At 43.5% G+C, this 25,553-nt stretch overlaps 1 protein-coding gene across 2 annotated transcripts in view; it reads left to right on the top strand.

Moving 5' to 3' along the window:
* The window catches only part of LOC129866980 (IQ motif and SEC7 domain-containing protein 3-like), a 38,198-nt gene extending 12,720 nt beyond the window's left edge, over positions 1 to 25,478 (top strand). Inside the window, exons 2-15 of one of the 2 annotated variants that reach the window (XM_055940044.1) lie at positions 628 to 693; positions 3,581 to 3,710; positions 4,488 to 4,838; positions 4,958 to 5,709; positions 6,952 to 7,113; positions 9,325 to 9,447; positions 12,313 to 12,479; positions 15,309 to 15,448; positions 17,230 to 17,361; positions 20,277 to 20,376; positions 21,542 to 21,700; positions 21,857 to 21,952; positions 22,033 to 22,076; positions 22,868 to 25,478. In XM_055940044.1, coding sequence (XP_055796019.1) covers positions 628 to 693; positions 3,581 to 3,710; positions 4,488 to 4,838; positions 4,958 to 5,709; positions 6,952 to 7,113; positions 9,325 to 9,447; positions 12,313 to 12,479; positions 15,309 to 15,448; positions 17,230 to 17,361; positions 20,277 to 20,376; positions 21,542 to 21,700; positions 21,857 to 21,952; positions 22,033 to 22,076; positions 22,868 to 23,326 — 2,881 coding nt within the window. In that variant the 3' untranslated portion in view covers positions 23,327 to 25,478. The remainder of the gene's footprint in view (positions 1 to 627; positions 694 to 3,580; positions 3,711 to 4,487; positions 4,839 to 4,957; positions 5,710 to 6,951; positions 7,114 to 9,324; positions 9,448 to 12,312; positions 12,480 to 15,308; positions 15,449 to 17,229; positions 17,362 to 20,276; positions 20,377 to 21,541; positions 21,701 to 21,856; positions 21,953 to 22,032; positions 22,077 to 22,867) is intronic. The other variant, XM_055940045.1, reaches the window with a different exon arrangement.
* The last annotated feature ends 75 nt before the right edge of the window (positions 25,479 to 25,553 follow it).

Below are 25,553 nucleotides of genomic sequence, written 5' to 3' on the forward strand. Positions count from 1 at the left end.
ACACACACACACACACCCTAAACCTAACCTTAACCCTTAACCTAACCATAAAAAAATATAATTAACTCTGCATTGTTGGAAAAGGACCCTTAAGTAAGCATTTCACTGTTGTTCTACACCTGTTGTCTACGAAGCATGTGACACTTTAAAACCCCAAAAAATCGGATTATTTTTAGTTATATTGTTTGTACTGTATATCGTATATTTTTTTATTGTGTGACTGTCCTGGTCTATCAGTGTATCAGTGTTTTGTTACTTGTATCATATGTTAATTTCTCTTTCACTGTGACAGAGGAGGAGGCGGAAAAAACTGTGTGTGTGTGTGTGTGTGTGTGTGTGTGTGTGAGAGAGAGGGAGCGAGAGAGATAAAGAGAGAGAGAGGGTAGCCATCTGAGTAACCATCTGTACTTGTTAAATCTTACTAAAACAACAGATATGTCTGATGTCTGAATTATTTTGATGTAGTTAATAAGGTTTGTGTGTGTTGAGAGAGTTTGGTTCTGATTCAAATCTGCGCTAATACCGTAAGAGTAAAATAACTCTTACCAACTCTTTGCCCCCTCTTGTCCCACCCACTTCTCCCCTTCTCACCACACTCCTATCTCCTCTCCCTCTCTTCCTCTACAGGAGTCAGACAATACTACATCAGTTCTGCTGTCCTGCCCCAGAGGCTGCTCCCACTGGCTCCTCCAGGTAAGGTTGAAATCTGAACTCTGAAATCACTCCATCGCGATCTCTTTTTCTCTGCCTCTTCCTCTGCGACTTTCTCAGTTTTTTAGCTGTCTTCTTTTCTTCTTCTGCCCACCTTTTTCTCTCTCTCTCTTTCTTACTTTTTTTCTTTCTTTCTCATTTCATCTTCCCTCTCTCCAGTCTACCCTGCAGTGCCATTACTGATTCTCTGAGGGGCTATCTAATGGCTCTGTGATTGTGCCCCTGTGGAACTCCCTTTAGTTTGTCTGTATGTGTTTGTGTGTGCTGCTCAAGCCATGTCCACACACTACACAAATGCCATCAGACTCCTTCTCTGTCTGTGTGTGGTTGCGTGGTAGTGAAAGTGCTGCCAGTGACTGATTCAACCTCTAGCCCTGAAGAGGTTGGAGGGAGCAGAGCAATGTTGTCATTACATTTTATGTCTATGAACTGGGAGTAGAGAAGTCAAGACCAAAACCGGGGTGGATACCGAGTTAAGACCGAGACTGCGAGTGGGGCGAGAGGTCCAAGACTGAGTCAAGGCCGAGACCAAAGAAATGCGAGTCCAATTCAAGACCGTGATTATAATTGTGTCAAATAGCCACCATAAGAGTTCAAAATGTTCTGTGTTCATGTTTCAGAAGAACATAATGGATTCTTTAAACATTTAGAATGGTGAAAAAATGCATGCTGAGGGCAAATAGAGAGCCACTCTACATACAAAGGATCACGAACCCAAACAGGTCGATAATAGCTCAAAATACAAAATATGTTTCAACTTCCCCCGGTCTCCCCTTACTAATAGTGAGCGCCAAATTTTCAAACAATTTCCCCCACTCCCCTATAGCCAATTTCCCCCACTCCCCTATAGCCAATTTCTCCCACTCTTCCCTGCCAAGGAAATTCTGATGAGCATGACAAAGTTTGAGGGTATTTTTCAATTAAAGAAAATGACAGTAATGTTACCAGTAAAGTAGGAAGCACAGGTTTCAATAGGCGATAATAAATGAATGTGTCATGAAATGAGTGTGGATATTTGGCCTGGCGAAGTGGTTTTATGCAGGGAGATTGTTCAAGATTGACGTCGAAATTGGACGTTTATCCATGTCTTGAGGAGGTTGGGAAATGTCTTCAAAACCAGCCACTAAGGGTAACAGTGATCGCTATTACCATCAAGTAGACTTGGGTTTTGATAGGGTGTTGATGAGTGCCTAACCTTAATGTTTTAACCCTATCCCAAACCTTAACCCTTACCTTAACCATTCGGAATGAGTGCATAAACTTAACCCTTAACTTCAAAATTTGATGTTTCGATAAATGGAACGATACAGTGCAGGAGGAGGAACGATATAGAGAAGCAGGAGGAACGATATAGAGAAGCAGGAGGAACGATATAGAGAAGCAGGAGGAACGATATAGAGAAGCAGGAGGAACGATACAGAGCAGCAGGAGGAACGATACAGAGCAGCAGGAGGAACGATACAGAGCAGCAGGAGGAACATCAAATTTGACGTTTGGGGAATGTGTATTAACGTTTATTTATGCAGTGAGACTGTGAGAGCTTGTTGGCTTTATGCTCTGACTGAATGTGAGCTGATAGTTATGGTCTCGGCTAGTCTCAGGAAGAAATTACGAGTCCTCATTGTCCAAGACTGAGTCAATGCCGAGTAAAAATATACCCGACACCGAGACAAGACCGAGACACTAAATATGTGGTCTCAAGACCGGGCTCGAGACGGCTTACTACAATACTGTTGCATATTATCTATCTAAAACAAGATGGGGGTCATCCAAGACTGAGTCAAGGCCGAGTAAAAATATACCCGACACCGAGACAAGACCGAGACACTAAATATGTGGTCTCAAGACCGGGCTGGAGACGGCCTACTACAATACTGTTGCATATTATCTATCTAAAATAAGATGGGGGTCATCACTCCATCGTATTTTAGATAGAATTGTGCGTGTCTGTTTGTGTATGTGCAGGTGTGTTTGTGTGTCCTCTGGCTGTAGGTCTCTGTGCGGCTCTTGAGTGATGTGAGATGACAGATGTTAATTTCTCTTTCACTGTGACAGAGGAGGAGGCGGAAAAAACAGTGTGTGTGTGTGTGTGTGTGTGTGTGTGTGTGTGTGTGTGTGTGTGTATGTGTGTGTGTGTGTGAAGCAGGAGTACTATTAAAGAGCCATTACTGTCCATATCTACTTGTCTGTTAAAGCCTTAAAAACATTTGAATATACTTTGATGTATTCTGATGCAGTGCTGAGGCATGGTGGTGTTTTTAATAGAGTCTTAATAAAATGCAGCCTCCAGCATGCGCCAAACTCACACACGCACACACAGTGTGTCAGGCTGTGTTAGCTGAATAGCAGAACAAGAGAGGAACATTATTGATGTAGTCATTATTTAAGCATGAGCAGTCTTTGCTTTTATACAGTAGCTGTGGTGTTAGAGCTGGCTTATATAACAACTGAAAGACTAAGAAAGATAAGTAAAGGACATACACACATACACACACATACATACATACATACGCTACTGTTCAAAAGTTTGGGGTCAAATGTCCTTGTTTTTGAAAGAAAAGCAAAAAAAAAAGTCCATTAAAATAACATCAAATTGATCAGAAATACAGTGTAGACATTGTTCATGTTGTAAATGACTATTGTAGCTGGAAACGGCAGATTTTTTAATGGAATATCTACATAGGCGTACAGAGGCCCATTATCAGCAACCATCACTCCTCAAATCAAATCAAATTGTATTTGTCACATACACATGGTTAGCAGATGTTAATGCGAGTGTAGCGAAATGCAGTGACCCCAAACTTTTGAACGGTAGTGTACATAAACACGTTGTCCCAGGGGTTGAAGGTGAGTGTTGTTGTTTCCATAGTGATCGGCAGCTGCTGAGTCTGGAGGGCGGGAATTCCTCCAGCGGACAGGAAGGAGAGGGGTCGGGGGGTGTGGCTCGGAGAGAAGGACCCAGCGACTACGAACTTGCCCTGGAGAACAAGACCAAACAGGTGTGTGTGCAGCGGGATACAGGCCGGCAGGCCGGCAGAAATGGAGCATGCTGCTGCCTGTGTGTGTTTCTTTCTCTCTCTCTCTCTCTCTCTCTCTCTCTCTCTCTCTCTCTCTCTCTCTCTCTCTCTCTCTCTCTCTCTCTCTCTATCTCTCTCTCTCTCTCTCTCTCCCCCCCCTTTTCTGCATCTCCTTCCCACTCCCCCTCTCTCTGAGTCTCAGAGGAAATTAAAGGGGATTGCTTGCTGAATAGAGATGTAGGATCTTAATTTGTGCCAGTTTGCTACAGCTGGAAAATACTCCTGCAGCCACAGGAAATGTGAAGTATTATGTGGATTGTAATTATTGGGCATTTTTGTAGGGGTGGATACATTTTTCGTACGGGAAAATCAAGTCTGAAATGTTTAAGTGGAAATGGCAAACTTCAAAAGCCTTTTTAAACCTTTTAAATCTCCTGCATTTCAGGAATGTTGTCCTGCAACAGGGTGATCAAATTAAGAAGAATGTCTTAATAAATTAGCTTTCTTTTTGACTTCTGTTTCCCTGAAACACAGTGATGTAGTGATTGGTGTCTGTGATGTAGAGGGATTGGAGTCTGTTGTACTGTTTTAGGAGAGGAGAGCTTGTCCTGCTATCCTTTTATTTTTGAGAAATATCCAGTTTAACAAATGGAGGCTTGTAGCATTGCTCTGTGACTACAATATCCCTCCCCCCCAAAACCTTACAAACAATATTTTTCTCTGTTCTCCTCTTTCCTCTCTCTCCCTCTCTGTCTGTAGATAGAGGAGTTGGAACAGAGGTACGCTGGTCACCTGGTGTCGCGGCGCGCTGCGTGTTGTATTCAGATGGCGTTCCGTCAGTACCAGCTCAGTAAGAACTTCCAGAAGATCCGGAACTCTCTGTCAGAGAGCAAGTTGCCACGCCGCATCTCCCTGCGGCGGCCCAACCCCAGCCGGAACCAAAAACCCACCCAGCGACACAGCTTCCTGTTAGAGACCGGGAGACCCCCCCTGCGCCCCAAAACACCCCCACCACCCCCTTCACGCTCCACCTCCCTGCCCCCCTCCCCCGCCACAGTCCCGGGCCCCGGGCCCTCGCTTACACAGCTGGAGGACTGCTTCTCAGAGCAGGTGGGCTTTATATGTAACACTTTAGCCTAGCGTTGTCTAGCATCAGTAAACAGTAAGCCTAGCGTAGCATCATAAACTTACAGGTGTTCCAATGACTCGTATTATGATTCTTATTCCAGGTACGCTCACTGGCCCATTCGATAGACGAGGCCCTGCGTGGGTGGAGCCTGTCGGAGGGGGTTGAAGGGGGGACAGGGGGGCTGCTGATGGACCCCAGGGCGTTTCGGATGGCTGCACAGAGTGCCTGTATGCCTCGCAGTGCCAGCTCCCTGCTCATGGCCTTCAGAGACGTCACGGTTCACATCGACGCCAACAACTACACTGTCTCCACGACTACCACCTCCACAACCACTGCTACCCACGGCAACACAGGGGCAGAAGCGGGAGGGAGCAGGCAAGTCTCAGTGGACGGGGGAGAGAGGGCAGGAGGGGTGAGGACTCAATCAACAACCTCCCAGCTGAGGGGTGAGGAGGAGTTTCCTGCCCCCCCTCCCAGTGAGGAGTTGTTGGAGGGAGGAGGGTCGAGAAGGGGGTCAACTGTGACAGGGCAGGGGGGAGAGATGGGGGGGCAGAGTGTCTCAGAGAGACTCAGTTCCACCTCCACCTCTACCTCAGCCCAGTCTAACCAGTATACCACTCAGTCCTCCTATTCCCAGTACCCCCAGTACTCCACATACCCCAAGGCTCATCACCCACAGTCCCAGCCAGGGTCCCAGTCAACCAGGGACCCCACCTCTGAGGCTCTCCAGGCCCTGGTCCTCTCTCTGCCTAGAGACCGCTGCCAGGACCCTACCTCCTGCCGATCCCCCACACTCTCCACTGACACGCATCGCAAACGACTCTATCGCATTGGACTCAACCTCTTCAACGTGTGAGTGCACACACACACACACACACACACACACACACACACACACACACACACACACACACACACACACACACACACACACACACACACACACACACACACACACACACACATATGCACGCAAATACAGACTTTATATACCTCATACCAGGGTTGTGCTCAATTCCGAATTTTGGAATTGACTTCCATTCAACTCATGATTTGAAATTTTAATTGAATTGGCCACAACCCACAGGATGTAGAATTTGAGTTTGAGTGACAGGAAGTAGCATTTAATTCAGTACAATTCAAAGAAATTCCTTTCAGTCGTAGAACATGAGAGTTTCATTTAATCTGAAAGGTCAAACTTCCAGATACCAAAGAATATGTCATTCTCTGGAAACAATGTACTCTTGTTCATGTACTCTTTTAACCTTAGTGCTTAGAATAGCCGATTATATTTCAACCAACCATTTCATTTGTGTGGCTTGTTTTTTTAAGTGTGAACTTGATGGTCAAACTAATGCATTCTGGGAAAATTTGTATTTCCCCCATATTAAACCAAATGTAAGGGATTAATGAAATATGATAACCTATAATATTTGCATAGAGGTTTCCCATGGGCACACAATGGTTGACTCAACGTTGTTTCCATGTCATTTAAATGAAATGACGTTGAACCAACGTGGAGTAGACGTTGAATTGACGTCTGTGCCCAGTGGGTTTGTTTTCCTTGATCATCCTTTTAAGAGTTAGTGCTGAAAATCAATTGCTTCAACAATATTTTATATGCATGTATATAACGACATGTTTGATGTTTTATGTACAAGATGTATATTTGTATAGATTATACCTAAAATAGAAGAGGCATTTGAATTGTATTTAATTTCACTGAATTCAATTCTATTTCCTTTAATTAAAATTAAAATTGCAATTCTGCATCCTGTTTACTACTTCAATTCAAATTTAAGAATTGAATTGGAATTTGAGGCATTCTCAATTCAATTCCCGGACACACACAGGGTCGAATTGTCCTTTAGCTACTCACAGAATTATTCACAGAACAGGTATCTGGTCTAGAGAGGGAAAAGGGAGAGAGAGAGAGAGAGGTGTTCTCTATATATAGTGGTACATACTGTTGGCCAGCAGCCTGTAGTTAATGTAAATTAGCTAAAGTGTATCACTGAGAGAGTTGCCTGTTACTTTACGGTCCTATCCACATCCACCCACACACAGATATTGTGCTGTCTATCTCTGCTGTAGGAACCCAGAGCGAGGCATCCACTTCCTGATCACGCGTGGTTTTGTCCCAGACACGCCCATGGGCGTGGCCCACTTCCTGCTACAGAGGAAGGGCCTGAGCCGACAGATGATTGGAGAGTTCCTTGGGAACAGTAAGCTGCTCTTCAACAGAGACGTCCTGGAGTGAGTCCACACACAAAATATAGCACACACACACGCACAGATAACCACACATACACACTTGAATGCATGCATATGGCATATACAATATGTTTTACACATACGTTAGGGTCCGGAATGATTGGATCCCTTGATAAAGACGAGCAAAAAAGACTGTATAAAATAAATAATACAAATACTGAGCTACTGTATATTGTATGAAGTGCTGGAAATAGTACCCAATCGTCATACTTGAGTATAAGTAAAGATACCTTAATAGAAAATGAAAAAGTAAAAATTGAAAGTCACCCAGTAAAATTCTACTTGAGTAAAAGTCTAAAAGTATTTGATTTTAAATATACTTAAGTATCAAAAGTAAAAGTATGAATCATTTAAAATTCCTTACATTAAGCAAACCAGACAGCACCATTTTCTTGTTTTATTTATTTATTTATTTATGGATAGCCAGGGGCACACTCCAACACTCAGACATAATTAACAAACAAAGCATGTGTGCTATGAGTCCGCCAGATCAGAGGCACAAGGGTTGACCTGGGACGTTCTCTTGATAAGAGGGTGAATTGGACCATTTTCCTGTCCTGTTAAGCATTCAAAATGTAAAGAGTACTTTTGGGTGTCAGGGAAAATGTATGGAGTAAAAAGTCCATTATTTTATTTCGGAATGTAGTGAAGTAAAAGTAAAAGTTGTCAAAATTACAGATACCCCAAAAAACAACTTAAGTAGTACTTGAAGTAATTTTACTTAATTACTTTACACCACTGATTGTATGCTCCAAAAATATTGTATGCTCAATTTAATTTTCATTTTATACTAATAAAATTGCTCAGAGAAAGTGATTTTGTTTAACAAGTAATACACATTTTTAAAAAATAAATATTGGATAATGACACTGAGCCTTTTTCTAAAATGTTTTATGAGATTGGAGAACACATTGTGAGGGATATTAGGTCATCCCTCCATACAGAATATTTCCAGATCCTTGACATCCTTCGTCTGTACTTATGGACTGCCCTATTCAATTCAAACCAGAGGTTTTTAACAGGGTTCATGTCTTGAGTGTGATGTTGATTTTGTGGTCAATTAACAATTTCTTTGTGGATTTTGATGTGTGTTTGGGGTTATTGTCCTGCTGGAAGACCCAGGACTAGTGGAAGCAAATTTTCCCCATAACATCACAGATCCACCATCAGATTTTATAGTAGGGATGAGGTATTTTCTGCATATGCATTGTTCTTTCGAAGGCCAAACCCACTGCTGGTGTGCACGGCCAAAGACCTCTATTTTCATGTCATATGACCGAGCACTGGTTCCAATCCAAGTGACGTTCCGTTTAGCAAACCTCCAAACTTTGGTCAGTTGACATGAAGGTAGAGCTCTTAGGCCACGCTCAACAATGGTGGGTTTGGCTTTCAAAATAACATTGCATTTGCAGAAAATGTTGACCTCTAGCTTTCTGAGAGTTTTGTATTACTTGTTAAACAAAATCTCTTTCTCTGAGCAATTGTATTAGTACAGTATATGTAGTTTGAGCATACAATATAGCATAGTATTTGTATTATTTATTTTATACAGTCTTTTTGCTGATCTTTATCAAGGGATCCAATAATTCCAGACCCCACTGTACACACACACACACACACACACACACACACACACACACACACACACACACACACACACACACACACACACACACACACACATGGATGCATGCATGCTCTCATACTGCAGAGAGAGCCAGGAGAGAGTGTGTTTTGCTTCGAGAAAAAATAGGTCACAGCACTCAGCACAATGTTTTTCTCTACATCTCTCGCCCTCTCTCTTCTTTTCTCTCTACTCCCCCTCTATCTCTCTCTCTCTGTCAGAACACAGCTTTCTTTGCCCTTATCCATTGGACGGAATATGTACTGTACATTTGCATTTGTTAAGTGTGTAAGCATATTTGTTAAGTGTGTATATGTTTTCCAGGTCAGTGGTTCTGTAATGAAACTATGACTAAAAAAGGAAGAAAAAAAAACACCAAGAGCAGTTGTACACTCACCCTCGTACACGCACACACACACACACACACACACACACACACACACACACACACACACACACACACACACACACACACACACACACACACACACACACACACACCAATGACGTCAACAGTGACATGAGCGAGACATACGCAACTAACCTCTCCTCCCCCTCTGTCTCTCTAGCTGTGTGGTGGATGAGATGGACTTCTCTGGGATGGAGCTGGATGAGGCTCTGAGGAAGTTCCAGTCTCACATCAGAGTCCAGGGAGAGGCCCAGAAGGTGGAGAGACTCATTGAAGCTTTCAGGTCAGACCCATCAACCAATCACATCACACCCTTAAACTGATCAGTCAATCAGGGTTACTCCAGGGTTAAGTTTCCTTCATTAAAGTCCCCGGCCACTAAATCAAATCAAATCAAATGTATTAATATAACCCTTCGTACATCAGCTGATATCTCAAAGTGCTGTACAGAAACCCAGCCTAAAACCCAAAACAGCAAGCAATGCAGGTGTAGAAGCACGGTGGCTAGGAAAAACTCACTAGAAAGGCCAAAACCTAGGAAGAAACCTAGAGAGGAACCAGGCTATGAGGGCTGGCCAGTCCTCTTCTGGCTGTGCCGGGTGGAGATTATAACAGAACATGGCCAAGATGTTCAAATGTTCATAAATGACCAGCATGGTCAAATAATAATAATAATCACAGCAGTTGTCGAGGGTGCAGCAAGTCAGCACCTCAGGAGTAAATGTCAGTTGGCTTTTCATAGCCGATCATTAAGAGTATCTCTACCGCTCCTGCGGTCTCTAGAGAATTGAAAACAGCAGGTCTGGGATAGGTAGCAGAACAGTTGAAACTGGAGCAGCAGCACGGCCAGGTGGACTGGGGACAGCAAGGAGTCATCATGCCAGGTCGTCCTGAGGCATGGTCCTAGGGCTCAGGTCCTCCGAGAGAGAGAAAGAGAGAGAGAAAGAGAGAATTAGAGAGAGCATACTTAAATTCACACATGACACCGGATAAGACAGGAGAAGTACTCCAGATATAACAAACTGACCCTAGCCCCCCGACACATAAACTACTGCAGCATAAATACTATAGCACAGCCCCCACACCACTAGAAGGATATCTTCAACCACCAACTTACCATCCTGAGACAAGGCAGAGTATAGCCCACAAAGATCTCCGCCACGGCACAACCCAAGGGGGGGCGCCAACCCAGACAGGAAGATCACGTCAGTGACTCAACCCACTCAAGTGACGCACCCCTCCTAGGGACGGCATGAAAGAGCACCAGTAAGCCAGTGACTCAGCCCCTGTAATAGGTTTAGAGGCAGAGAATCCCAGTGGAGAGAGGGGAACTGGCCAGGCAGAGACAGCAAGGGCGGTTCGTTGCTCCAGAGCCTTTCCGTTCACCTTCACACTCCTGGACCAGACTACACTCAATCATATGACCCACTGAAGAGATAAGTCTTCAGTAAAGACTTAAAGGTTGAGACTGAGTCTGCGTCTCTCACATGGGTAGGCAGACCATTCCATAAAAATGGAGATCTCTAGGAGAAAGCCCTGCCTCCAGCTGTTTACATAGAAATTCTAGGGACAATTAGGAGACCTGCGTCTTGTGACCGTAGCGTACGTGTGGGTATGTACGGCAGGACCAACTCGGAAAGATAGGTAGGAGCAAGCCCATGTAACGCTTTGTAGGTTAACAGTAAAACCTTGAAATCAGCCCTTGCCTTAACAGGAAGCCAGTGTAGAGAGGCTAGCACTGGAGTAATATGATCAAATTTTTTGGTTCTAGTCAGCATTCTAGCAGCCGTATTTAGGACTAACTGACGTTTATTTAGTGCTTTATCCGGGTAGCTGGAAAGTAGAGCATTGCAGTAGTCTAACCTAGAAGTAACAAAAGCATGGATACATTTTTCTGCATCATTTTTGGACAGAACATTTCTGATTTTTGCAATGTTACTTAGATGGAAAAAAGCTGTACTTGAAACAGTCTTGATATATTCGTCAAAAGAGAGATCAGGGTCCAGAGTAACGCAGAGGTCCTTCACAGCTTTATTTGAGACGACTTTACAACCATCAAGATTAATTGTCAGATTCAACAGAAGATCTCTTTGTTTCTTGGGACCGAGAATAAGCATCTCTGTTTTGTCCGAGTTTAAAAGTAGAACGTTTTCAGCCATCCACTTCCTTATGTCTGAAACACAGGCTTCTAGCGAGGAGTGCCGCTGGATGAGCGTTTTCCTGTTTGCTTATGGCCTCATACAGCTCATTGAGTGCGGTGTTAGGATATTATCCATTAGGATATTGGTGGAGAGGTGGCTACCTAGGTATGTGAAACTGGGAATGTTTTCAAGTATTGTACTGTTGGCAGTGATCTTGGGGGACGGCAGGTTGCTTCCCATGGTTGCTGGAAGTAGTTCTTTGTTTTTCTGGGGTTGAGTGTTAGACCCATCCTGCTGTATGCTTTTGTGAATACGTTAGCAGTGACCTGGAGATCAGCTTCTGAACTCACACAAACACACACACACTGCTCCTTCCCAGTGTCAAGAGTATTTGATGTGCAGCAGGACTCTCAAGAAACTGAAAACTCAGGAAACTTGTATGTGTGTATCTCTTCTCAGGATGTAAGAACCCACAAATAAACAGTATTACATAATGTCTGAAGTTAAGAAAGAAACATTAAATAGTTACTAACTAATGACACGAATGGACAAGCAGTTTGTCTCTGAGGCCATTACAACAGAATAGCTTTCTGTCTCGGCAGATAGCCTAGCATTTAGTATTGGGCCAGAGACCGAAAGGTTACTCGTTTGAATCCCTTAGCCGACAAAGTGGAAAATCTGTTGATGTGCCGCTGAGCAAGGCACTTCACCCTAATTACGTCAGGGTTGCTGTTGACCCCACTCTCAGGGGGAGTTGGTATATGCAAAAAACACATCCAATTCATGTCTAGTGCACAGAAATAGGACACATTTATGCATCCACCAAATTATTATTGTTATTATTTCACTCTCTTTGTCTTTGTGTACCTTTCACTGTCTCTCTCTTTGACTCTCTTTGACTATCTCATTCTCTGTCTCTTTTTCAATATCTCCCTCTGCCCCCCTGTTAGAGATACTGTATGTGTAACAACAACTCTCTTTACATCTCTCTCTCTCCATCTCTCCAGTCAGAGGTATTGTATGTGTAATCCCGAGGTGGTGCAGCAGTTCCATAACCCAGACACCATTTTCATCCTGGCCTTTGCTGTGGTCCTCCTCAACACTGATATGTATTCCCCTAACATCAAACCTCAACGCAAGATGGGCCTTGACGACTTCATACGCAACCTACGAGGTGACTGGCTGTTTTTGTATATGTGTGTCTGTGTTTGTCTGTCTGTGTGTTGTTTGTGTGTGAAACACAAATCTATAAACGGTACCTAGCTTGTTAAACGGTTTCTATCTTATTAAAAGGTACCTAGCTTGTTAAACGGTATCTATCTTATTAAAAGGTACCTAGCTTGTTAAACGGTACCTAGCTTGTTAAACGGTATCTATCTTATTAAAAGGTACCTAGCTTGTTAAACGGTATCTAGCTTGTTAAACGGTATCCAGCTTATTAAACGGTATCTAGCTTATTAAACGGTACCTAGCTTGTTAAACGGTACCTAGCTTGTTAAATGGTACCTAGCTTGTTAAACGGTACCTAGATTGTTAAACGGTACCTAGCTTATTAAACGGTACCTAGCTTGTTAAACGGTACCTAGCTTGTTAAATGGTACCTAGCTTGTTAAACGGTACCTAGATTGTTAAACGGTACCTAGATTGTTAAACGGTACCTAGATTGTTAAACGGTACCTAGATTGTTAAACGGTACCTAGCTAGTTAAACGGTATCTAGATTGTTAAACGGTACCTAGATTGTTAAACGGTACCTAGATTGTTAAACGGTACCTAGATTGTTAAACGGTACCTAGCTAGTTAAACGGTATCTAGATTGTTAAACGGTACCTAGATTGTTAAACGGTACCTAGATTGTTAAACGGTACCTAGATTGTTAAACGGTACCTAGCTTGTTAAACGGTACCTAGCTTGTTAAACGGTACCTAGATTGTTAAACGGTACCTAGATTGTTAAACGGTACCTAGCTTGTTAAACGGTACCTAGATTCTTAAACGGTACCTAGCTTGTTAAACGGTACCTAGCTTATTAAACGGTACCTAGCTTGTTAAACGGTACCTAGCTTGTTAAACGGTACCTAGATTGTTAAACGGTACCTAGATTGTTAAACGGTACCTAGATTGTTAAACGGTACCTAGCTTGTTAAACGGTACCTAGATTGTTAAACGGTACCTAGATTGTTAAACGGTACCTAGATTGTTAAACGGTACCTAGATTGTTAGGGGGGTTGCGTCTTTGTTTTTGCTTTTTTTGCTTTTCTTTTGAGCCTACTGATAGAAGAAAGAATAAAAATAATCTGAAGTCCACAGTGGTAATTTATGGACAGTGTGGGCCTGTGTGTGTTTGACTCAGTATAATAAACTGCAGAAGTCTTGCAACATTTATGACAGCGTTTTTGAGCCTGGTGTTAGAGACTAGAGACACTGGAGCGGTTATTTATAGAACAGGCGCACAGACAATGCTTTGTACACTGAGTATACCAAACATTAGGAACACCTTCCCAATATTGAGTTGCACACCCTTTCACCCTCAGAACAGCCTCTATGTGTCAGGGAATGGACTCTACAAGGTGTCAAAAGCGTTCCACAGGGATGCTGGCCCATTTTGACTCCCACAGTTGTGTCAAGTTACACACGGGAAACACACGGGAAACACACGGGAAACACACGGAAACACACGGGAAACTGGGGGGGTGAAAAAAATAGCAGTGTTGCAGTTCTTGACACAAACCGGTGCGCCTGGCACCTACTAACATACCCTGTTCAAAGGCACTTAAATATTTTGTCTTGCCCATTTACACTCTGAATGGCACACATACACAATCCATGTCTCAATTGTCTCAAGGTTTAAAAATCCTTATCTAACCTGTCTCCTCCCCTTAATCTACACTGATTGAAGTGGATTTAACAAGTGACATCAATAAGGGATCATAGCTCTCACTTGGATTCACCTGGTCAGTCTATGTCATGTTTTGTATATTTTAATACAACACAGGACCAATTTCATATGGAATGAGTGACAGCTGGTTGAAGGAGACAGATTGAATTGTGGGAGATCAGGGATGGTGAATCTAGAGAACACACCAAATCGGGGGGTGAGAGAGGATGGACTGGGGGCTGAACATCATTATCTCCTGTCCGCTCCCGAGTGGCGCAGCGGTCAAAGGCACTGCATCTCAGTGCTAGAGGCATCACTACAGACCCTGGTTTGATTCCAGGCTGTATCACAACTGGCTGTGACTGGGAGTCCCATAGGGCGGTGCACAATTGGCCCATCGTCGTCCGGGTTTTGCCGGTGTACGCCGTCATTGTAAATAAGAATTTGTTCTTAACTGACTTGCCTAGTTAAATAAAATAAATAAATAAATAAAATGTTCTACTGGGGATGAGGCTTCTGTTGAATCTCTCTTGACTGAAACACAACACAAGATCTCCCTCTAGTGGCGAGATACAGCCACAGCAGGGTGATAGATTTGATTTTTATTTTGTCACAAGCACAGGGTCTCAGATGTAGTTGCAGTGTACAGTGAAATACTTAAGCTCAGTGCAGGTGTGAATGAAACAATAATATTAATAATAAAATAATAATAATATGGTAGGAATAGTGGTGGCTATTCAGTATGATAAATGTCCATTGGGCTGTGGGCAGGGTAGATGTCTGTTGAGGGGGGATGTCCAATGGGGAAGCAGAAAAGGGTGGGTGGGGGGGGCTGACTAGTGGTGGCTATTCAGCAGCCTCATCGTCTGTGGGTAGAAGTTATTGGCCAGTCTGTTCGTTTTAGCCGTGATGCTCCTGTACTGCCCGCATCTGAGTGATGGAAGTGGGGAGAACAGGCCGTGGCGCGAATGGCTGAGGTCCCTGATGATCCAAACATCAGCCACTCCTGCCCTGTCCTGCAACGAGCCTGAACCAGGAATGGAGTCAATTCAGTTTGCAATTCATTTTCTGAATTCCCTCTCTAGTTCCTTGTGTGTGACTGGTAGTGTGTGTCCATGTTCCCTCAGGAGTGGACGACGGAGCAGACATCCCCAGGGAGATGGTGACAGGGATCTATGAGAGGACCCAGCAGAGAGAGCTACGCTCCAACGAAGACCACGTCACCTACGTCAGCCGTGTGGAACAGTCCATACTGGGCATGAAGACTGTGAGTGTGTTGTGTGACTGAGAGAGAGATAGAAAGAGAGATTGGTGTATGTGTGTGTGTGTGATAGTGAGAGAGAGAGAGAGAGAGAGTGGAGTCTGTGTGTGTGTTTACCCAATGGTTTACAGTTGAAGTCGGAAATTTACATACACCTTAGCCAAATACATTTAAACTCAGTTTTTCACATTTCCTGACATTTAATCAGAGTAAAAATTCCCTGTCTTAGGTCATTTAGTATCACCACTTTATTTTAAGAATGTGAAATGTCAGAATAATAGTAGAGAGAATTATTTATTTACATTTTTATTTCTTTCATCACATTCCCAGTGGGTCAGAAGTTACATCCACTCAATTAGTATTTGTTAGCATTGCCTTTCAATTGTTTAACTTGGGTCAAACGTTTCAGGTAGCCTTCCACAAGCTTCCTGCAATAAGTTGGGTGAATTTTGGCCCATTCCTCCTGACAGAGCTGGTGTAACTGAGTCAGGTTTGTAGGCCTCCTTGCTCGCACACGCTTTTTCAGTTCTGCCCACAAATTTTCTATAGGATTGAGGTCAGGGCTTTGTGATGGCCACTCCAATACCTTGACTTTGTTGTCCTTAAGCCATTTTGCCACAACTTTGGATGTATGCTTGGGGTAATTGTCCATTTGGAAGACCCATTTGCGACCAAGCTTTATCTTCCAGACGGTTGTCTTGAGATGTTGCTTCAATATATCCACATAATTTTCCTGCCTCATGATGCCATCTATTTTGTGAAGTGCACCAATCTCTCCTGCAGCAAAGCACCCCCACAACATGATGCTGCCACACCCGTGCTTTACGGTTGGGATTGTGTTCCCCCTTGTGTTCCCCCTTTTTCCATAACGATGGTCATTATGGCAAAACATTTTCTATTTTTGTTTCATTAGACCACAGGACATTTCTCCAAAAAGTACGATCTTTGTCCCCATGTGCAGTTGCAAACCGTAGTCTGGCTTTTTATGGCGGTTTTGGAGCAGTTGCTTTTAACTTGCTGAGCGGCCTTTCAGGTTATGTCGATACAGGACTCGTTTTACTGTGGATATAGATACTTTTGTACCTGTTTCCTCCAGCATCTTCACAAGGTCCTTTGCTGTTGTTCTGGGATTGATTTGCACTTTTCGCACCAAAGTACGTTCATCTCTAGGAGACAGAACGCGTCTCCTTCCTGAGCAGTATGACGGCTGCGTGGTCCCATGGTGTTTATACTTGCGTACTATTGTTTGTACAGGTGAATGTGGTACCTTCAGGTGTTTGGAAATTGCTCCCAAGGATGAACCATACTTGTGGAGGTCTACAATTTTTTTTCTGAGGTCTTGGCTGATTTCTTTTGATTTTCCCATGATGTCAAGCAAAGAGGCACTGAGTTTGAAGGTAGGCCTTGAAATACATCCACAGGTACACCTCCAATTGACTCAAATTATGTCAATTAGCCTATCAGAAACTTCTAAAGCCATGACAGAATTTTCTGGAATTTCCCAAGCTGTTTAAAGGCACAGTCAACTTAGTGTTTGTAAACTTCTGACCACTGGAATTGTGATACAGTGAATTATAAATGAAATAATCTGTCTGTAAACAATTGTTGGAAAAAATACTTGTGTCATGCACAAAGTAGATGTCCTAACCGACTTGACAAAACTATAGTTTGTTAACAAGACATTTGTGGAGTGGTTGAAAAAATGAGTTTTAATGACGCCAACCTAAGCGTGTGTAAACTTCCGACTTCAACTGTATGTGTGTGTGTGTGTGTGTGTTTTTCTGTAGATCCTGTCTGTCCCCCACCGTAGGCTGGTCTGCTGCTGTCGTTTGTTCGAGGTGGCAGACTTCAACAAACCTCTGAAACAGAAACTGGCCAACACCCAAAGAGAGGTGTTCCTTTTCAACGACCTCATACTGGTGAGAACACACACAAGCACACACACACGCACACATGGACACATGCACACACATACCCACACGTTAAAGCATGACTAGTGTTTATTTATGTGATAATGCCCGAGAAGCTGGTGTTTGGAGGATATATTGGCACTGGTGTTGTTAGGCCTGGCAAACCGTGCCAATATATCCTCCAAACACTGGCTTCTCGGGCATTATCACTTTTATACAACGGTACCAACAAAATCAAATAATGATTTTCATTAAAAACGTTATTCTGATGAATTTATTCATACTTTTCTTCCTTCCACAAGATATAGTCCCAAAACAAATCTAGGGTTGCTAAACAAGCCGGCTGGTCGTTCGTTCTATTGGTTCGGTTGCCAGAGATGCGACCCAGTTGTTCAGTCTTTTTGTTCTGTTTCTATGGACACGACCCAGTCTTTCGTTCTAAATCAGTGGTCACCAACCTTTTCTGAGTCAAGATCACTTTCTGAGTCAAAATGCATGCCGAGATCTACCACTCTGATTTTTTTATTTACATGACTTAAAAAATGTAAGCCTATACAACATTAACCAATTAAAACAGTTCTGTAGCAATGAGGTTGGTGCAGTAAGCTGTAGGCCGGTTACGAATCCCACCGAGGATGGTGCCTCTTCCCGTTCGGGCGGCGCTCGGCGGTCGTCGTCCCCGGTCTACTAGCTGCCACCGATCCCCTTTTCTGTTTTCTTTTGAGTTTGTCTAATTGGTTACACCTGTTTTGTGTTTAGGGTAGGGTCTTATTTAAACCCAGTTGGCCCGCCGACTTTTGTGCGGGCTTGTTTTTCTGTTTGTGTTGGTGGTGTTTTATAGAGTGGATTCTGTCCTAATTTATGTTGGACTGTATTTTTGACGCGCCCTTTGTTGTGTGGCGTAGCCGTCTCATAGATTATTTCTGGTTGAAATAATAAATATCCACTTGCTCGGAACTACCCTGCTCTCTGCACCTGACTCCTTCATTTCATCATAGGAATTGTGACAAGGCCCAATACATTATCACCGCATACTGGCTTTGCTTGAATTTACCTGCCAATGCATTGTCATTCAGGACATTTTTTAAAATTATATTTCAAATCTTGAGGTAGGCTATATGATCACACCGGTAATAGATACATTGTTCTATTACTTGTGAGGCACAGCTGAGTGAACATACATTTAAATAATTTGCTTTTTATTTTACTTGCCTGATGGTGGCTGCATCTGATGGTCGGTCTCAGGGAGGGAGCAGCAGACTGAGGGTCCGTCTCTCAACATCCATCCGCTCTCCCTTTCCTCCACTGACACTGACCAAAAAGGGACACTGTCTTGCAGCTGATGGCGAAACTCGAGTCGCACCGCATTATTTCTGTCTCATGCAGAAATTCATGTTGTTACTCCTATGAACAGAGAAATTTAAATATTCCTTGATATTAAAAATGACCCAAGCCGCTAATAATAACAACAACGCAAGCCTATAGATACACTTTACTACTCATTCATTACTGCTGCACTGCTTGTTGTAGCGCTGAGTGGAAATAGGAAGGACGCGCATTTTATGGGTTATAAAAGTGTTGAATACAAAGTGTTGACAGTGCTGAGTGAGAACTTAAACATGAACTCACTCATAAAAACAGCAGGTCTTTGCTGTATTCATTGACAGTCTCTCTAGTCATGGTTTTAAACGTTTTGAAATCTCACAGTATCAATTTTGCCGTAGCTTTCTTTTACGCCTCCTACGTTACTGCAGAGTTGGTCATCTGAGCAATCTGATTGGCCAGCGGTACGCGTAATGCACTTGATTTCCTCTCCAGGCCCACCGGGAAGGCAGAGTTTGTACCTTCAGACATGAAATGGTAACAGTTTTCCTACCCGGCGCCAAGGGATGCACCTACCACCAACAGCGCGAGACTAATAAAACTAATTAGGAACACAAAGGCTTTATCGTTGGGTTTATTACAGAAATGTTTGGCGATCGACTAGAAATGCCTTGGATATCGACTAGAAATGACTTGGAGATCGACTCGTTGGTGACCACTGTTCTAAATGTTCCATTGCCATACTGGCTGGCAACGTTCTTATGGCTTGCTTGATAGTTAGCCAACTACGGCTAATTTACAGTCACGTCAAACAGTGCAGACAGAATAACAACAGTAGCTGCATTTGTTTAAGCTGTTTTCTAGTGATATTTATTTGGATACATCCATAATAATGAGCTAATGAGGCACGATTTCGCCTGGCATAGAAAATGTACTCTCTGTTAGGACACTAACGTTGTTCAGAGGAGCTAACCAACAGCACAAGTAACACAATCACTTCAAACTGAAGCTGGATAGACTGCAAACTAGCTGCACTTCGTTTCGTTTGACCTTTTTTCTATTGACATTTCTTTGTATATATCCATAAAAATGATGCCAGCTGATTCATGATTTCGACTGGCTGAGAAACGCTGCCTGCCTCTCTCGTCCCGACTCCCGACCCCAACACGTTCATTTCCATGGGACAGTTGGAGATCGAATTTGAATATTGAAACAATGTTGCAAATGTCAGAGAGACAGATAGCAAGGTTTATACAAATGTTCGCTGTTGAAAACTAAATGTTAGTCTAAAAGAAATGTGAGATAAAGTCTAGATGCTTTTTAAAGTGGAGATCAAGTTCATTTAATTGTCTGGCTGGGCTGATGAGACAGTCATAGATTTAGCCGGTGAAAAATTGTGGAATAGACACCGGCTGGAATGCGCTTTTAACCAATCAGCATTCAGGATTAGAACCACTTGTTGTGTGTGTGTGTGTGTGTGTGTGTGTGTGTGTGTGTGTGTGTGTGTGTGTGTGTGTGTGTGTGTGTGTGTGTGTGTGTGTGTGTGTGTGTGTGTGCGCTCACTGTATGGCTTATGTCCATTCTGTTGTCTCCTCACACAGATCCTGAAGCTGTGTCCAAAGAAGAAGACTTCTGCTTCTTACACCTTCTGTAAAGCCATGGGTCTACTGGGCATGCAGTTTCACCTCTTCAGCAATGATTGTAACTACTATAACTACTACAACTTGCTACTACTACTATAACTACTCTACTACTACTACTCTACTATTGCTATTACTACTACAACTACTACTACACTACTACTACTACTAGTAGCTCCTGAATGGCGCAATGGTCTAAGGCACTGCATCTCAGTGCTAGAGGTGTCACTACAGACCCTGGTTCAATGCTGGGCTGGATCACAACCGGCCGTGATCGGGAGTCTGATAGGGCGGCGCACAATTGGCTCAGCGTTGTCCGGGTTAGGGGAGGGTTTGGCCGAGATAGGCCGTCATTGTAAAATAAGAATTTGTTCTTAATTAACTGACTTGCCTAGTTAAATAAAGGTTAATAAAAAAAATACAAATATTACTATCACTACTACTACTCTATTATTATTATTACTACTACTAATCTACTACTCTACTACTTCTACTCTACTATTATTACTACTACTACTACTACTACTTTACTATCACTACTACTACTCTATTATTATTATTACTACTACTAATCTACTACTCTACTACTTCTACTCTACTATTATTACTACTACTACTACTACTACTACTTTACTATCACTACTACTACTCTATTATTATTATTACTACTACTAATCTACTACTCTACTACTTCTACTCTACTATTATTACTACTACTACTACTACTACTTTACTACTACCACTACTACTATTACTATTAATACTACTACTACTACTACTACTACTAATTTACTACTACTACTACTACTACTATTACTACTAATACTTCTACTCTACTATTATTACTACTACTACAACTACTACTACGTTACTACTATTACTACTACTGCTACTCTACTAGTATTATCACTACGGCTAGTGATAAAGTGCTGCTACTACTACTATACTACTACTGCTACTCTACTAGTATTATCACTACGGCTAGTGATAAAGTACTGCTATTACTACTATACTACTACTACTACTACTCTACTACTACTACTACTACTACTACTACTACTACTACTACTACTACTACTATACTATGCTATTACACTGTACTGCTCCATACATAGCTAACTATGAGCAGTGACATTGTCTGTCCAGTGTCCTACTATGCCCATGACATCGCCATTCTAGTTACATAGCTAACTGTTTTTTTTGTGTGTGTGTGTGTGTGTGTCCAGACTATGCTCATGGCATCACCATGTTGAGTCCGTTCTCTTCAGAGAAGAAGCAGCTGGTGAGTTTCTGCTCCCCCAGCGGAGAGGAGCTCAGGAATTTCACAGAAGAGCTACGTGAGTCCATCACTGAGGTCAACGAGATGGAGCAGATACACATCCAATGTGAGCACACACGCATACGCACGCACGCACGCATGCACACCACACACACACACACACATACGCATAAGCACGCACACCACACGCACGCACGCACACCACACGCACACACAAGCAGGCTCTTTATGTAATGATATGGTCATATCTCGCTGTCTGTAGGGGAGCTGGAGCGAGAACAGGGGGTGCAGACTCACACCCCCCACACCAATGGAGGACAGATGGACACACTCAGTCGACACACAGGATCGCCCACTGGTAACAAACACTAAGTTAGCGACTAGCATCCACACATCATGCTGTGTCTCTGAGTGTCACCTGTGTGTTTCTCCCCTCAGCTCAGCAAGATCTGTATGACAAGACTGGCAACAACACTGTGGAGGTGAGTCACATACACACTCTGCCTCAGGTAAGTGTATGTGTGTTAGCAAAGATGCACACAGGCGAGGAGTAGGGAGACCCTCCTCAGCTCCCTCCAGCTCTGTGTGCCTCATAGCAACACAGCTGCAACTGGAGGGATAGCTTTAGCCATCAGCCTTCTGCTAACAGAGACCAGTAATTAGCTATTAGCCACCTGCCAATGCATGGTTATCTATTAGCTATTAGCCTCCTGCTAATAGGGAGTTAGCTATTAGCCTCCTGCTAACACAACATCTGCCTCCCAGCCATCATAAGCTTGTCTAAGCCCTGCTGGCTTGCTAGAAAACCATCTCCATAGCAAGACTCAGAGTTAATGTGCGTGTGTGTCTGTGTATGCATGCACATGTATGACTCAAGCCCAGTTCCTCCGCTCTAAATACCCTCTCTACAGACCTAGCAGCCCCAACCCCTAACTCTTAGTCAGTCCTTTAGCATTGCATATCTATGTATTGGGGAGACACCATGCCCTCGGTGTCATCTCCCCCCACACTCATCCCTCTCCACACACACACACTCCTCCTCCTCCACACACTCACGCAAACTCACACCCACCCACTGGAGCCCAAATGTTGACCTTAAAACGTCCTTCCACACAAACACAGGTGTGTCTCTGGGCTGGTGTGTGTGTGTTAGCATGCGCTCGCTCCCTGCATGCCTGCATGCTGCCAGTGTATCTAACCCACCAGAGGGCTGCTGTAGGCTGCATTCAGGCTGGTAACTCCTCATGCCATTCTCTGGCTGTTTCTAAACTAGGTGTCAATTCACAATAGGCTGCTGCAGACCTACCACATGACCCAGCCCAGCCCTGATAGGCTGCTCCAGACCTACCATGTGACCAGTCCTGACTCTACCCAACTGGCTCTGGCAGCACCAGCCATGCTAAGTGCCACCCACCCCGGAGAGTTCCGCCCAGACACCCTCATCCAATGCCAGCAGATTGTCAAGGTGATCGTCATGGACCAGAGCGGCCGCGGGAGAATGGAAGCTTTCCTCAACCAAGGAAGCCCCACCTCCCACCACCGCCTCATCCAATCAGCAATGTCCACGCCAGTACGGGTCAGAGAGGGATCTGAGCCCCCTCTGCCTCCCCCTCCTCCCCCCTACAACCACCCCCACCAGTACTGCCCCCCCGACTCCCCCTGCCCTCTCTCACACACCCTGCCTCACCCCCTCCGCAGACGCAACTCTAGTGGCTCCCGCAGCCTCGTCTGACATATCAACCCCTCACCCCTGACCCTACCACACCGTATCATGCAGCCTCTGACCTTTTGTTAAATAGCCATGTACTGTATTGGTGAAACACACACAACACAAACACTCATAGACAAAGATAGAGAAAAGTTGAGACGAGGAAGGGAGGAAGAGAAAGCGGGCGGGAAGGAAGTCGGCTGAGAGAAAGGGAATAAGCCGATAAAGCGAGTGGGAGATAATGGAGAGGATTCAAATCAATATAAAATCAAAGTAATCTAATGATTTCATGTGTATTTTTGAATAGGATGTCATTTTGACAACATTTCTAAACAGATTTTCTAATCGTACAGCTCTTGTGACACAGTGTCATCTGTACATATCTATATCTGTTCCTGACTTTAGAAAGAACGATTTAGGATGCCCCCTCTCACCCCCTGATCCCTGACTCTAACCCTGCCCTTATGTCACACAGCTGATGGAATACACAGATCTCCTCCATGTGTGGAGCTGTCTAGACATGGAGACAGGTCACCTCAATGACATCATCAACATCATCTAGGGTTTTAGCCCTCCTCTTTAGCACACTATGTTTTGGTGATGTGTGGTAAAATATGATAATGAGATGCTTATAATACTTTTGATCGTGAAGAAGTGAGTATGTCAGAGTAGCAGGGAGGGAAGAAGTGAGTATGTCAGAGTAGCAGGGAGGGAAGAAGTGAGTATGTCAGAGTAGCAGGGAGGGAAGAAGTGAGTATGTCAGAGTAGCAGGGAGGGAAGAAGTGAGTATGTCAGAGTAGCAGGGAGGGAAGAAGTGAGTATGTCAGAGTAGCAGGGAGGGAAGAAGTGAGTATGTCAGAGTAGCAGGGAGGGAAGAAGTGAGTATGTCAGAGTAGCAGGGAGGGAAGAAGTGAGTATGTCAGAGTAGCAGGGAGGGAAGAAGTGAGTATGTCAGAGTAGCAGGGAGGGAAGAAGTGAGTATGTCAGAGTAGCAGGGAGGGAAGAAGTGAGTATGTCAGAGTAGCAGGGAGGGAAGAAGTGAGTATGTCAGAGTAGCAGGGAGGGAAGAAGTGAGTATGTCAGAGTAGCAGGGAGGGAAGTCTGCCAGTGTATGTGCGTGTGAAAGGGTGTGTCTGTGTGTGCTTCTTTGCATGTGTGTGCGAATACCATTGATCTATTCTCTGAGGTTTTGCTACACTGGTCCAAGCCTCACACTCAGGAATATACCAGTACTGACGACAAACTGTTCAACATTCTAACTTATTGTTTGATCAGTAATAACATGAACATTCTATGTTATTAACTGGTAATGTTCTAACGTTATATCTAATTTGTCCTGTTGAATATTCAATCTCACTTTCTGAATCCCTAAAGGGTTAACTATTACCCATTCTCACCTGTTCTCCACTGGACTGCATGTCACATAGGAATGTATATACACACACAGTACACACACATGCACACACAGAGCGTTAAACCACAAAATTACTTATTAAGTATGTTTATCAGAATATTGAATATGTTTCATTATTATTATTATAGAGTGTTGTTACATCTCTTCCTTCCCCTCTCTCTGAGGGCTTTGACACGTGGTGACCCACTGAGGCTGATCTTCTTCGTGTTGCACCATATTATTAGAGTATATCGGAAAACTGGATATGTGCACAGTATATAGGTGGTATATATATATATATATATAAAATGTAAAAGGAATGGACGGACTGCCGATGTGTGTATTTGTACAGAGAGGTGGAAATCTATTTGTTTTTCAGATTATGGGGGCAACAGCACCCCACTGTTACCACGAGAGACACACACAGAGATGATGACACATTATCATAATTAGAGCTCTGTGTAAAGGGCTATACTGTAGCTATGATCACACTAGCGTTAGCATTAGCTAGATGGTTTAGTGGAAAACAAGCAGGAGTCATAGTAGACATTTTAGCATGTTCTAAAGCCCTAACATATCACCCTAACCCTGAGTCTGGCTCGCCTGTCCTGCATCCATCTTGGAGATGTCTTACACTGTTGAAGAGAGCACCTGTGCACCGTCACATTAAGTATTTACTAAGATATCATGTTATTAACAATTACAGTGTTTACTAATGGAATATTTCTAAAGGTTTCTGTTTGAAGAGAATTACATAATAAAGTAGTTTGTACTCTGCCTTGAGCCCTGGGTCCTGTCTGTCTGTTTGTGTGTGTGAAAGGTTTGCCTGCCGACATGACTTAGCACCTCTGAACAGTG

The sequence above is a fragment of the Salvelinus fontinalis genome, chromosome 12, assembly GCF_029448725.1.
Source record: "Salvelinus fontinalis isolate EN_2023a chromosome 12, ASM2944872v1, whole genome shotgun sequence".
Classification (NCBI taxonomy): domain Eukaryota; kingdom Metazoa; phylum Chordata; class Actinopteri; order Salmoniformes; family Salmonidae; genus Salvelinus; species Salvelinus fontinalis.